Source organism: Anser brachyrhynchus (genome assembly GCF_964034855.1).
Source record: "Anser brachyrhynchus genome assembly, chromosome: 4".
NCBI classification, from domain to species: domain Eukaryota; kingdom Metazoa; phylum Chordata; class Aves; order Anseriformes; family Anatidae; genus Anser; species Anser brachyrhynchus.
Window position 1 is genome coordinate 15,849,020 of NC_137698.1, and position 15,164 is coordinate 15,864,183.

The 15,164-nt window shown below is 42.1% G+C and overlaps 1 protein-coding gene across 8 annotated transcripts in view; it reads right to left on the reverse strand.

The window, feature by feature from the left end:
- RUFY3 (RUN and FYVE domain containing 3) overlaps positions 1-15,164 on the reverse strand; it is a 55,856-nt gene that overhangs the window by 27,962 nt on the left and 12,730 nt on the right. For 2 of the 8 annotated variants that reach the window (XM_080589211.1, XM_080589216.1), the window contains exon 2: positions 6,869-6,922. The exons of the other annotated variants lie outside the window; for them this stretch is intronic. In XM_080589211.1, coding sequence (XP_080445337.1) covers positions 6,869-6,922 — 54 coding nt within the window. The remainder of the gene's footprint in view (positions 1-6,868; positions 6,923-15,164) is intronic. 8 annotated transcript variants of the gene reach the window in all.

The following is a 15,164-nucleotide window of genomic DNA, read 5'->3' on the forward strand; positions in this document are numbered from 1 at the left end:
AAACAAAGCAAGGAGCAAAACTTCACAGAACTATTAGAAATTAGAAATCACATTGATCCCGCTTTCAATTTTGGCCACATCATGCGGGTTGAAAAGCACTGTAGGCCCAACTGCCCTTAGCTGATATGAGCAATATTTAATTTTAGTGCCCTATGACTGAATACAAAATAAGCAACAAGAGCAGCAGCTGCTACTGTGTGATTGAGACTTCCTATGCCAGACGAAGGAGGCAGTGAAAGGCACCTCGGGGCTAGGAGAGGAAAAGCAACTACTCAAGCGCAGACAACCATCCCCAATCAAAGAACCAGAGAAGTTATACAAGGGGATCAAAAGAGACTATTTGTGAAGCCTAGGAGCCAGCAAAACCTGGGAACAAGCCGAATCTGCCTCTGAAGCATTCCATATTCAGGTTCCCACGGCTCCAAAGCTAGTTGGCACTCCACGTGGTAATGTCTGGGTATTGCTGCTTAGTTTTGCATGGCCTGTCTGCTAGCGGATGGGCTGCTTTTATCAGGGATGCTGATGGCCCAAGAAATACTCAGACCTAGCTCTGTGGCAACTGAGCTAGCAACAGTTGAATAGCCCCCGTTACTGTTAAGGGGTGTGAAAAAATCCACAGTCCAGGGAGAGGGACCCATCAGGGCAGCTGCCACCACTCAAACGTGGTACCGCAACTGCTTTTGTTTCGTCTCTTCAAGTGTGTCAGGACAAGGCCTCTCTCTTCTCCCTTTTCTTCTCCAGGATCAAGCAGTACCCGAAGCTGTCTTCTCTAAATTTCACTGGAACCATCCTGGCAGGTCCTGCACAGAGCAGCTCAAGCAGTGAAGCCATCCAACAGAGAAGGAGAGCATGGAGCCAGTGCTAAGCAATGCCAACTGAAATCGCCATTGATTGACAGCCACGCATCTAATTTCACTCCAGGCCACATCTGCTGCCACAGGAGTGTCTTCTTTTTCAGAGAAGCACCAGACAAGTTCAGCTGTTCCTGTGTCTCCACCCAGTCTTCTACTGCTGAGGGACAGAGCGATCAAGACTCCTGGTGAGTTATGTTTTAACTCTACACTCTTAAAGCACTGATTGTCTTGGCTCCCAGCTTATAAGAAGTCTGGGACAAGGCATTTGCAATTTATTTTCACCGTTTAGGTAACTTAAACTATTCATTTAGCAACAGAACTCTTGCAGGAGCATTGGACTGTAGAAAGATGTAATTTAGTGAGTGAATTCTATTGCTTTTGCAGAACTACTATTATTTTAAACTGATAGATTTGGCACTTAAATTGAGCAGAATACCTGTTTTATGATTTGCAATCCATTTTATGATTTTCTATGTAGCTAAGAGAACAGTCACCATTACTAGAAATGCAGGCCCAGGAAAACTAAAAAATCAGATGTAATATAACACCAAATTGATTGCAAAAACATAATTTTTGTACGTGCAGTTAAAAATACATTCAGCACTCCTGAGTATTCCCTTCTGTGCACTTCTGGATGATGCTAACGAATGCCACCTCTGACTATAGCCATCACAGTTGCCTTCTAAGAGCACACGACTGTCACTGCAGCGTTTGCTTCTACCACAGCGGGCTGTAGGCACAAAATTACGTTTTGCTTTGGCTCCATGGTTCAAAGCCCATTCAGAACCACCTCATCTACAAAGAAACAGCCAGCTCCCTCCCGCAGTACTTCTGGTATAGTTTTACTCCATCTACAGCAGACTAGACTTAAATCTTGTCAATAACCACAGCTTCTAGTTCTTCTTTCCTATCGGGGAAACAGCAAGATACAGGAAGATGGAGAGAGCTTCTATCCTTTCCTACCAACATTTTTCCCCCACTGGCCAAGGCGTGCCTGTAAGTAACGGAGCCCTGCTGCATTACCGAGCTGCGGGAGCGACTCTTCGATCACATCAGTAGCGGGGCAGGCATCCAAAGTGATTCTGCTCAAGTGGCAAATCAATGGCTAATGCAAAATTAAAGAAACCTTACAAGATACCTACACAGAAAACGTTACTTAGGCTATGGCTATCAGCTTATTTGAATTAGGATCGATTCCAGCTACACTGTTCAGAATTCAGGTGCTATTCCACTGTGCACTCACAGGAAACCATATACATTTCTTCCAGTATCAAGAGTTGCTGCCTCATGCAGACCTACGCTAAGGTCAAGGGTATGCTATGTTTTTCTGAGGCAAGATGCCTGGTTTTCCGTGAGTCAGAGGTCTGCCGTGTATCAACTGGCATCAATGTGACACTAATTAAAAAAGAAAAAAATGGATATGGATATGTGTATGAAGCACGTTCAAGGTAACTACGTTCTTTCAACACCTTTAAAGGATAAGAGCTAATGAAGATGCGAGCTGATGAAAGGACTTAGTTAAAAAAAAAAGGGAAAGCTGGGCTACAGATTTAAGACTAAAACACAGTCATGCTCTGAAGAACTATAATACCACATCACTGAAAAATGTTTTAATCACATTGACTAATTAAAGGCAGCTTCTTCATTAGTCTGTTGTGAATGATGGTGCTCTGTGTATGCATCTTATCCAAGATTTTCATCCTGTAAATAAATCAACTGTCACATGGTATAAAAGTGCATAAAATCCCCAAGACTTATTCCAAAAATAAAATCCTAAATAATGTATACCCTTGTTTGTAATGTTGCAACATACACAACATTGAATTTGAGTCTAAAAGTGCAGAGCAAGCAAGTAAAAACGACTTTCATACACTAAGACTGTCCAGGCAGCTTCAAGTCAACCCAGCCATTTTCTGCTCTGACAACCTGAACCTGACATCAAGCTGAGATTCTCACTTCATGCCAATACCTTCTCCGACTTTCTCTCTCTGCCATTAACTGCAGAAAGCTCAACCTGCGTTGACCATAAATGTCACATTGTGAACTTTAAGAGTAAAGCCTTGGTCCTTACGCTTGGCCTTTCAATGTGGTCTGGATTTCAATTCAAGTAATCTGAAATTCTCCAGACAATTTTGCTATTTAAAAATTGTAGCTTCTGCAGAACAGACCTAGCCGCGACCATGCAGTGGTCATGATTGCACCGGGCTTGCATCCCATTAAAATGGCAGGTATTAAATAATCTGCTCATCCTACTGTTTCCCTAAAACACTATACTCTCAGGTTTTTGAAGATGTGTAACTCTGCCATAATCATTCACATGCAAACTGCATGAAAAGCAAAGCATTCCTGAGAAGTTTCCAGGAAAAAAAAAAGAAACTTTCAAAAGCATCCAAGAACCTCAGGAACCCCATCATTTTTTAGAAGGTAAAATATACAACTAGGAACATAAAAAGTCAAGGGAAAAGTCAACACAATATTGGATCTCAAAAGATTAAGCCATGACTGTGCTTCTAGGGACTTCCCTCCTAGCGACAACAAATTTTATCACTCCTCATACTAAATTCCTATAACAGATTTAAGAAGAAAATAAAGCCAGAACTTTGATCAAACGCAGGGACTCATGAAATACTCTAAGTGTGAACATGTCTGCTCAAAGTAGTGCCTATTGATTAGCAAGGTTGTCCACATACTGAACCCATTTTAAAAGTCAAGAATGCAAATTTCCAGCAATCTGAAATTATAAAGGCTACTGCTGTGCACAGCAGAGGAATAACAACTTGTGATCAGCTCATGCTGCACTCAGATTAACTGAGATACATGGCAATGATGAAGCACTGGCTTTCACAGGAAACCAGTCAGCACTGAGTTTCAGTTAAGCAAATTCACATTAGGAAAGACATTAGTTCTAGCTGTTCAGGCTCTGAAATCAAAAACACATGTATAATTTGAAATAAATGCAAATGAAATAAATTTGAAGCAAATCCCTAGATAAATTAAGGGCTTGAAATGACTTTTTCCCTGCCTCTGTTCTGCCACACTACATGATGCGGAAGGTGAGAACACTCCTCTCAGAAAGCTGAAGCTGTCTCTCTGCATATTACTGACAGGGAGTCAAATAACCTCCCTTGCCACGAGCCTGAGGACATCAGGAATTGCCATCCTTGTGGTCAAAGCCGCAGAGGGTACAGGCACCTACCTACAAGCCAGCTGCCCCAGGGCAGGGCCTGGCACCCGAATTCAGGCTGACAGCAGGGGCCTGTGCTAACAGACTGACTTATGGTCAAGGTAACCACGCCGTGGCCATCTCCTCTTTGCCACCCCAGCTTTAGTGGCAGCTGTTTCCAGCTGAGTGGCTCGCACAGTGAGCTGGGAGCCAGGGGAGTACCTGCAACCTGAGCTGTTTGCTTTTGGCATCTGATCCAGAGTCCTTCAGTCCCGATGGACAAATAAGTTCAAGCAAGCTCAGGCTACTTCAATGCTGCAAAAGCAAACAGGAGTTGAACATCCGTGTGTATCTTTTAAGCTTCTATCTCAGCTGGAGCTTTCCTGACACTCCCTTATATCCAAAGTCCTCATCTGCCTTCTAGCAGCACACTTCCCTGCCTACCACAGCCAAGAAGGTGATACACACCTTTTGCTTATCGCCAACTCGCTCCCTCAGAGGTAAGCAGCAATTAAAATAAAAATGAATGAACGCTCACAAATGAAAAGTAGAGGCATGTCTGTTTCTACAGAAGAATGTTTTTCTCTAGTTTTTTGCTTCTGTATTCCAAACTCAGCCTCCCTACTCTAAGGGACTGTGGATAAACTGGAAAGGAGATGTACCAACACCACATTACAAACATGCATCTCATTTCCTGAGAGAAGCAGCATTTTTATAGAGTTTCAATGGTTGCCTCATTTGTTCTTGCTATTACGCTCTTCATCTTCGCCTCGAGGGGGAAGGCACACTCTATTACACTCTATTAGTAGGGAGGACAAGTTCCCAACAAGCAAGCATACAAGAGTTTCAGCAAAAACAGAATAGGGTGGTAGGCACGGGGAAACAGATGCAAGGGAAAACAGACAGGTCAGACATTTCAAATGTATCTTTGAAATACATTTCATCACCATCCCACAAAAATAAGTGCAAAAAAATCTGGACAATGTTTTACAGAAGAAAAGAATCAACCCCTTTTCTTCCTTAAAGACTACCTCGGAAATCTCTCGGCTGGTGCTGCTGGGGCAGAATTAGCTGCTGTGTCGGGAGAGAGCACATCTCCCCGGGCTGAGGAAAGCTGGCTGTGTCCACCAGGCAGAAGCCCAAGCACAACAGTTAGGGAAAGCAGCACCCACAGAAGCTGACCAGCAAGCCCTCCATGTAGTTAATACATCAGACCAATTTCTCGCGCACAACACACCCTCTTTAGAAAGATTTGTACCATTTCAACTTCCAAACATAAATAAAAATGTATTTTTGCTATGTCATGGTTGCTTTTGCTTTTTTCTTCAGCCAGAAATATGCTTCAAATTCCTTGCATGGGAAGGTTTTTTTTTCTAGCAAGTCTCATACCTGCTGCATTGTTTTGCCTCCATATTTATCAGATATTACTCTGGTAATATTTACTACATATTTTAAGACAGATGTACCCTTCATGCTGTCGCTCAGACTTGACCTTCTGTTTAGAACCCTGAGTCTATCATATAATCACACTTTGCTTAATTTTACCATTTTGCTTTGCCGAGTTTAGGTTTAAATTGCTTATCTGTACTATAAAGCAACAAATGAAGTTTCTGATTAAGATTCTTCCAGTGGGAATGAGACCAAAACTGAACAAAGCACTGGTAAGAAAAAAAAGCCACTGTGTTGGCTCAACTCACAAATTGGCAAAAGGAGCCAAAACACATCTGCTGGTTTTATTCCTTCATGGTTATCAGTACAGGAATAACAGGACTTGTGCTCTCAAGACTTCTACATTTCAACAGCCCTAGTGTTGGCTTCCAATTTGAGATCACCACTTTCAAAGAATTTGGCCTTTCAAATATGTATGCCCCTAATCATACTTTTACATTGTATTTTATATTCTTGTAAAGGATGAACGCAAACTTCTCAGCCTCAAGGGGAAAATGCTCTTGTCTCTAGAAGGCACGTCCACCTTCTGTGCTGCAAACACTTCCATCCCAGCCACGCACAGCTGTTTTTAGCCAGGCTACAAATTTACTTCAGTGCATGCTGAACTGGGATTCACGTATTTCACGCCTGCCCCGCTTTAAGAATCAAGCGGTGCAATACTAAAAACTCTCATTTAGTACAAGTTTTAATCAAAATTTGCAAAACAAGTTTTAGAGCCATTTTTGCCAAGTCTTGACTTGATAAATAGAAATAAGTACCTCAGAAAAACTGAAACTTTGGGGTTATTTCTGAAACCTTATTTAAAATTTAGCTTCTAAATATTGCTGGATCTTTTAAGTTGTGTTTATATCAGGCTCAGGAAAACAATCATCCCAGAATCTATTTAATGTAAGAAAACTAGCCCCTCTTTGTTCACTTTTTCTACTTTCACTGCAAGGCTCAAAATTAGTAGCAGGTTTTTTTCTTCCCTTTTTTTTTTTTTAAAAAAAAAGGAAACATTGATAGAGTATCCCCATATTTTCTAAAAGAGATCAGTTAGAATTTAGAAACCAAAATTGATCACGCAGAGCCCATGAAGGCATTGGTAAAATTTAGCAGAAAAGCCTTCACAATACCCATTTTAAAGGCAAATTAATACAATTGAAGGAGTAATACATAAATGAGAGTGATCAAAGGCATTGTCTTTAACACGCTAACAGCAGAAACCAAACATCCATCCACAGTGCAACAAGTACAGCACGTTCTGGCTGTGAACCTGGCGCAACCAGACAAGCATGTTCAGAAAGCCAAAGCTATTAGCACTGGAAAGGAGAACCGCATTTTGCGCTCAGGCTCTAAATCATAAGTCAAAAGCCAATCATTAGTGGAAATAATAGCTGAAAGATGTTGGTGTGGCACGCACCTTCAGTATCATCACGCAATTGCTCCACCACATCTGTCAAATCCTCCCAAGAGTCTTTGCAAACAGCAAAAAGAAAGGAAAAGAAAGAAAATGTCATGCAAGCCAAGATCTAAAGGAAAGATTCAAAATCAAGGTACGAGGGAAGGATAACTGAAAGGGAGATTCGCATAATACAAGATTCAATTCATATTGGCAAGGAATTTGCAAGTCGAAAGGGTTTGTTAGTCTGCACAAAGCAATACAGCAAAGCTTATTTTTTCCTCCTTGAGAGGCGAATTAAGGTAAGCTTTAATAAAGCTTGAGAAACTCTGTTGCTTTTTTTGCATTAAGACAATCAATATTTTAGTAAAGCACATCCTAAAAAGAAAAGCAAGAAATACGTTATTTTGTTTGTAAGGCCAAAGCACTAAACGTTTGGCGTTTACGCAACGTCAGCATTTGTTTCAATTCCCTCCTACCCAGCCCCCAAAAGAACCCCCAAAATAACAGGGAAATGCAACTATACATGAAAATCAAGCATGACAAGCTTTGCACATTTCAGGCAAATTACATACTGAGGACTTTTTGAACAGGCTTCAACGAAGGTCTAACTCTGTTACAACCATCAATTCAAAAGAAAAACAGTGTAGAGGTGATCCAGCTTCGCCTGGACTCGGGTCACAGGTTTCACGTCGTCATTCTGATGTTGATTCACTAAGACCTCAACCAGAAAACACTCTTCTCCTCGCTGGGAGCCTGCAGAGGGCTGGCAGGCACAGGGAGGAGGTAGGTATATCCTGGCAGAGGAGCAGGCAGGACAGGGAAAACTCGTTTCAGCACACCCACTAATTCCCTGGGTTTGAACCCACAAAACAAAGCCTGATGAAGCCCCGGACGGTCTGCGCCCCGTGTGATTTTCAGCTCCCTACTTACATGCCCGCTCTCCCCAGCACTGATTTGCAGCCCGCTGAAGCACAGGGCAGGCTCTATTCCCCTTCACACGCCAGCCGTGCCAGAGTCCTGAGCAAAGTTCACATACTGCTAGGACCTCCTCCCTCCCACGGAAAAGTTACCGCCAGCCTCCTCCTGCCCTGGGACCCAGCGCTGGCTAACAAACGGCACATTCATGCTGGCTGCATTTGGAGAAAAAAAAAATATAAATACCACTATGACCAGTAATTCAGCTGATCCCCAAAAGCTTCTTGGGCTGCAATAGCAACAGTCACCGTATCCTTACAAACTTTTATTCCAGCAGATGGTTTTTAGAAATCAGTTTTCTCCATAAAGCATAAATTCACTTCCTCCCCTATGGCTGAGCATTACTGCAACAACGACAACGGCAGAACACCACCACTCACTGTGTCTTACCCATATCCCCACACCGAACTGACCAACCGCTTTGGATTCGGCGGGGATTTTCTCCCATCCTACTTATGGGTGAGCAGAGAGGGAGGATGAGAGCAACCAAATCAGACCTACCTACCTCCGCTCCCCAGGTGCGGCTGGGAGTTTCGCTTGAGAAATTCCCTGCAATTGCAGCAGCAAGGCACCCATGGTGTCCCCCCCCACTCCCCGCACCTGCTTCCGCTCCACGCATGGCTTTTGGTCGTTTATTACAGGTGTTAACATAGTCCCAAAGGCTTCCCGGAGTTCAAAGTTAAAGTAAACTTTCCGTAGCTTAGTGCAGCAGTGGACGGACATTTCTCTTGCGCTTTTCTGGACTCCACTGCGCTCGCTCCTTGGAGTGCCATGCCCCCCCCCCCCCCCTTTTTTTAGTACATATAATGCAGATAGTAGTGTGCTTCAAGTATTCAGTATCGGGGAAAATGTTTTTCATAACACATCTACACAAACAGGTTAATACAACTAGTATTTTCTACCTGTATTTCTAGGTATTTCTAAAATTAAATGAGGCCAAAATCTAGCTGCTCATCCAACCATTAATTTAATAGCATTTTCCACCACGCACAAAGATCAGAACCAGATTCTAACCGTCCCATAATCCCTACCTGCACACTGAGATCAAGGACAGACAAACATCCCCAGTGAATGGTCTCTCACCAAATATTGAGGGCTTTTTTCTTTATCTAAAGTGTAAACGGTGAAGAAAATCTCATAATCAAAAAATAAAAAATAAAAATCCATCTATACATACATACATGCACTGCATGGGCCACGCATAAGCCAAATATTTAACATCTCTACTCCTCTAAGCCTGTCTTTGCTCAGCTCCGTATCCAGACACCACCCTGGTCCTCCATCTTACTAAGACAGCTGTTAGCAAAGGGCACTGAGGCTTGCACACTGAAAACACAGGTTTTGAACTCTCATCACTTGGAATTATTCTTAACCAACGTGGGAAATAACTGAACTATGTCCGGTCAGCAAATTCCAAGCAGTCCAATCCCCCTCCACCATCACATTGGGGCTCAGTGTTTCACAGAAAGGTGCAAGAAACCTTCCAGCTGAGCTGGCTACATCTGGACCATTGCCACCTAAATCGCATTAAAAGACGAAGGGTGGTTTTTTGTTTGTTTGTTTTGTTTTTAATTTAAACCCTTACCAAGTAGTCCACGTAAAGCTTGCAAACAAGTGTCCAGTGCAGTCTCAAATATTTTTTCCTATTACATCCCTGCAGACAATAATCTCAGCCTCTTTCTAATGAGAAATGCTCCTGAGAATTGCATGAATTTACATTGGCACTGAGGGACTATGGGACCTGTACAGATTTAGAGGAAAAGGAACACATTTAATTAGCACCTCCTTTCATATTTTCTGTTCATTTCGTTGTGCATCTAGCAGAGGGTTTGCATACATTTCATCTCCTCTTTTACACTGCACAGCTTTCTCTACTTGTTTGGAATTTTCCCCTAACAAGGAAAAAATTCTTCTTAAGACAAAAAATAGTAACAAAGAACTGCAAATAGATAGTTTCCACGGTCCTCCTCACAGTAAATCCAAGATAAATTCAATATCTTTGATTTTTCTGCAAAACTGATAGCAATAACGTATCAGTTATAACTGACATAGACCACATTTAGAAAACAGGCTGACCAAGACTATGTCTCCGTAGAAGAGCTGCCTCATTCCAGCCAGACTCTCAGGAAGATTAGCATTATGGAATAGAGTATTACGCTGGAATAAATACACAGCCCTGCTCTTTACAAAACTTTATTGCTAAAATAATGGATGGGTTTCTTATGATTAATATGTTAATCATAAGAGTGCTTTGATTCCTTTGTAAAGTTATTTTCTTCTCTGCTTGGCCGACACATCAGCAGTTATCTTAACTGGTTTGAATACAAGAGACAGTCTGGATCAAGCAGCAGGAGGAGATCCACTTTGGGCTGATCCATCCACTGGGATGGACCCATCTTCACAGTGGGGTGAGAAAGCCCTCGCAGCCCCAGTAAGATTGCTCCAGCAGCAGCGGAGCAGCACGAGTTTAGCCACGCTTTTAGAACCAGTCACAAAGCCTACCAAATCCCACGTCAAATGAGGTTTTTCAGGACATTTTTATCCTTTGCTAGCAATGTAAAAATAATAGTAATACAAGCAGATCTCAATGAGCAGGGAAACTAATGTACAGGAAGAAGCAGCTGCTACCACTTCGCTTCTCCTAACAATGATGTTTAAGAAGGTGTCAATTAATGAATGATGCGTACAGTATGAAAACAGTAACAACAAAAAAATCTTCCCCTCCTAACCTTATCTTCCTGAATTTGTTCACATCTCAATGTTTGTTTTAGTATTTCTTAAAGACACATGCAATACCTAACAGCTGCATTGAAACTTGTAACAAGTCATGCAGGAATAACAGATATTGCCAGCAGATATGCTTCCCCAGAAAACAAAAGTTTTTATAATTAAGCCCTGGAAGAATGTACCAGTATAAAATTAATTTCATGAAAAAGTTGAAGTCCAAAGGCAACACTGCTCAGCAGCGATTTGCCACACTACTACACAAAGCCAAGAAAACACGCTACATGCTGAAGCTGACTACATGAAGGGGAAGTCAAATTGTGGCTTCTTACATCGTGGGCAGGTCAGGGATAAAAAAAAGCACCAGATTCAATTTACAGGGTTTTTGAACCGGTGGCACACAAGAAGGAAACAGCTAGAGTTCCCAAATACGTAGAAGCATCTGTGGGGTATTTTAAACAAACCTAAACAAGTGCTGAACATGTGGCCTTTAATAAATGCTGAGCAAGTTCCCAAAGACCTGCACTGCACAAAAACTTACCTATTTCCTTCAAACTGTTTTTACAGAATGCGTTCATTAAGAAAGTGTGAAATGCGTGTTACCAGCTCCAACAGCGTCTCAGACTATGCTGGGATACCACCTACAAGCAGACTCCCACAATTCACCGTGAGCCTAGAAGTGGAACTGCAAGTTCCCCACCACACGGTTTCCCAGTCCATCCCACCCATCCGTTTTCTGCCCATGTCCTCTGTACTTTTATTAGTAAACACCTTGCGAGTACAACTAGCAGGATGGAGAAACCAGAACTTTATATATAGCTACAGCATTTTTTCCTGTGTAAAGAAAGATGCACAGAACAAAGCAGTGAATCCACGCTTTTTTTAAAAAACAGCTTCCAAGCATAATATGAAAATCAAGTTCCTTCAAATGCAGACTAAATAGGTCAGGATTTTTTTTTTTTTGTAAGCACAGAAGTCCTTAAAACTGCATAAGGAGAAGCTGAGAAGTCAGTTATTAGCCAAAAAAAAAAAAAAAAACAGCATCAATTTTGGGAAGTGAAAACAGAGGCTGGTCCAGAAAGTACTCAGCAACAGTGAAATGTGAATCATACCTCTTTGGCTATGAAAAGACCTGACCCGGATCTGCTGGTTTTTGCACAGGCACTTACAGGCTTGTGACACATACTACACACACCAGCAGCTAAGGGCCAAGACCAGAGAGACAACCAGATTGCACTCAGGCGGTCTCGATGCACTTCTGTCTCGAATCCCCTCTGCTCCTGCTGGTGATTTGCTGTGACTGACAACAGTTCTGAGGAGAGAAGCAAGGACAGCCAACGTATTTAAAGTAAGACCTACAGAAGTGCTGACTAGTTGGTTATGACCAAACAACATAGGCAGGAATCAGGACAATGATGAAATGAACTGAACCTAACTAAACTGCAAACAAAAACGCCAAGCAACAAGGGTAGCTCTCTCCTGACTCCCCTTCTTCCTCTAAATACAGACATCTACCTTTCATCTAAGACCCTATATTCAAAGCTAAGATCTTTCTTTTTCCTTCAGAAAGGAAAGAAAAGACCACTCCTCCACGCCTTATTAACAGGCGTGAGCCTAACTACAGCACTTCTCAGATTCACTTAAAGGTACTTCAAAGAGCAAGTGAAATTCTACAGCAACCATAAATATAACCGTAAGTTACAGATATTTTCACTGTCAGTCATGTCTCATTGTGCCCTGAAGAGAAGTACTAGCCACGTCCTACAGAGGGCTGCTAATGGAAGAAATGATGACACATGCGCTCATTAGAAGGCTAAAATCAGACAAATAGTCCTATAATTAGTTTTTAGTCTGCTGCTCTAACCACTTGCTCGTCTTTTCTGGGCCAAAGCATCCCATAAGGGGAAGTTGGAAGAGTTTTCTCAGAAGTACTGAATATGCACGACAAATCGCACTTGAGTCTTTCTTTTCTTTAAGGCTAACATTGTCCTTCATTGTATGGGCAACTAATACTTTTACCATTAAAAGGAAACCTTTAGTCATGTTCTTATGTTTACTTAAATTGCATTATCCCATATTTAATGCCTTAGGTATGATAATATGTTTAAGAAGGAAAAAATAAGCTGGTCAAGAAAGGTATGTGTGTAGGTATGTAATAAATAACTTCTTCATATGAGCTTTGCAAATCAGGTGGCTCACAGAGTCAACGAAGAAAAGGGAAGAGCCAAAAAGAGATTAAGCATCATATTGAAAGAAATCCACAGAATTCAAGAAGCGACCAGACAGTCTGCAGACCCCAATGACAGCAACTATTTATTAAAAACTTAGCAAGTGGTTTAAAGAGAAAAAAAAAATTAAACTCTCTACATAAAAATGAGGGGAGAGAGAACGAGTGCCTTACGTACAGCAGAAAAAAAGTCCATTCACTTCAGCCCGCAATTTCTGCCTGGGCAAGCTATTCCCAGAAGGGGAAAGTTAAAAAAAAAAAAACAGATACTAAAAACACTTAACACACACATCATCCCGTCCTGCTGCACCAGCACATGCCCGCTTGCAAGTGCCGGCTATCCTTCCAGCGAGCACAGCAGGGAGAACACCGAGCGCACGGGTACCGCTGCTTCCCCTCACTGCCCAGAGCTGTACTTTGCTGACGCAACTGATGCTGGCGCAGCCTGCTCTCTGCAGATAACAGTTAATTTTACCTATTTCCTCTGACCGCACATCACACGTTGCCCCAATCCCTGCGCTGCTACGCTGCACCTCCTATCCTCGTCCCCTCAGCCAGTGCAACCTTACCTGGCATCCAGCTGTCCAGAATTTCTTTCTTTACCTCATGTTGCAGCACCAACAGTTTGTGCTTCCACCAATTGTAACAATTACGTGTTTTTAGTGAAAAAATTTACACTTATGAGGTTCTTTTAAAGGCCATTGTTAAGGCCATGAATAACTACTATGGGAAACTTTTGATTTTATTTTGGCACTTGACAGTTCACACACACAAACAAGAGAAAAACCACCCTACTTCTTTTCCTCCGTCTTTCACTTCCCATCTTGGTTAACACCTAAGGGGTTTCTCTGCAACTTCTGAATCATTATTTCTGAGGGAAGTAAACCTTCTCCACATTTCCCAGGCTCGTCTGTCTTCATTTAGAGTGAGCAAGCTTAGGAGAGCAAACAACTCTTGATTGCAATTTCTTAATTACAATGTTGAAAATATTTATAGAAGTTTAACCTTTAAAACAAACCCAAACTAGAGAAGTGCTGTTGTGACATCCATCTCATCCTCACCTAACAGGACATTCTCTTTTCCAATTAACTTGAGGGCTGCTGAACAATACCAATCGTCCCGAGGAGCTTTTTAAAGCTTCATCTTCCTTCCCCACTGGTTCAGGGTCAAATCTTCTGTCGGTCATTTCTCTTTCTTCACAGCTCTCTTGCCGGCTTGTGATGGGATTCAGTGCAAATACAGTAAGCAGGGCATCTCCTTCCTCCTCTCCAGGAGGATGACAATCTTTATCACGTTGCTTTTCAGTATGTGCTGTCTGGATTACATGACCTAACTGCTATTCCAAAGACCTAGGATTACTAACAGACTAATTCATGTATCTCACACATAATCGACTTCGCATTTGTTCTATTAAATCCAGTCTCCAGCTCACGCCTGTCAGGAGGGCGCATGACCTAAGAGTACCACAACTGCCAATCTGGCAAGCCACATGCTTTTTTAAGCTCCTTCAAACTTCTGCCCTGTTTAGAGGTTTACTGCCACCATTCACAGATTAGGAGAGTACTTTTATGACAAAAGAATAAATCTCACGCGGTTTCTGCCAGTGAGTGAAAGGTCGCTGCTACTCTCAGTAGGATGCTTACACCAGATTTGGTTTGGAGTCTGAAAGGCACAATTCGTGGGGCAATTCCACCTCTCTCAACAGTTTGCTCTTCCTATTCCACACCACAGAAAACCTAAAACCAACTAAGAGTCCACAGGGTTTCTTCCTAGGTGCCTTTTGTCCTCTGCAAACCAATGATTTCCACCAGGCCCCCAGCCTCCCCACTCACACGGCCCAGTCTGGCACAAGCCCCTTATGGCACACGATTTGGACAAAACCAAATGGCTTTGTAGCTCCCCCACCGAAAATGAGGCGATTCTCACAGCCCCCAGCACGCAAACTTCCGTGCTGAGAATCTGCTTATTTGCAAAACGAAAACATAAGGTCATGCTGCTTGTGCAAGAAAGATGGGAAAATAGTTAAAGAGAAAACAGAGAAAAGAGGTAGAATCTAAAGGACAACCTAATAAGCAGAATAACAGATTAATAGGCAAGAGGTATTTGAGCACATAGAAGTACAACTTGTCAGTAACAGCAAATCCTCAACTTCTGCTCATGGCATCTCACACAAACATGCAGCTGAAAGTAAGACTTTTAAACAAGTGGTGAAAAAAAGTAAAGAAAAAGCCAATTTTAGCTAGCAAAAAATATACTATGGAAAAAATGATTTAATCTTTGCATGTTATGAACATACTGCTCTAATTCCCCATTTTAGAGCAAATACAATAGGATTTTTTTTAAAAGTGATACTGTAATAGCTGCACATCAATTCAGATCATACAGCTA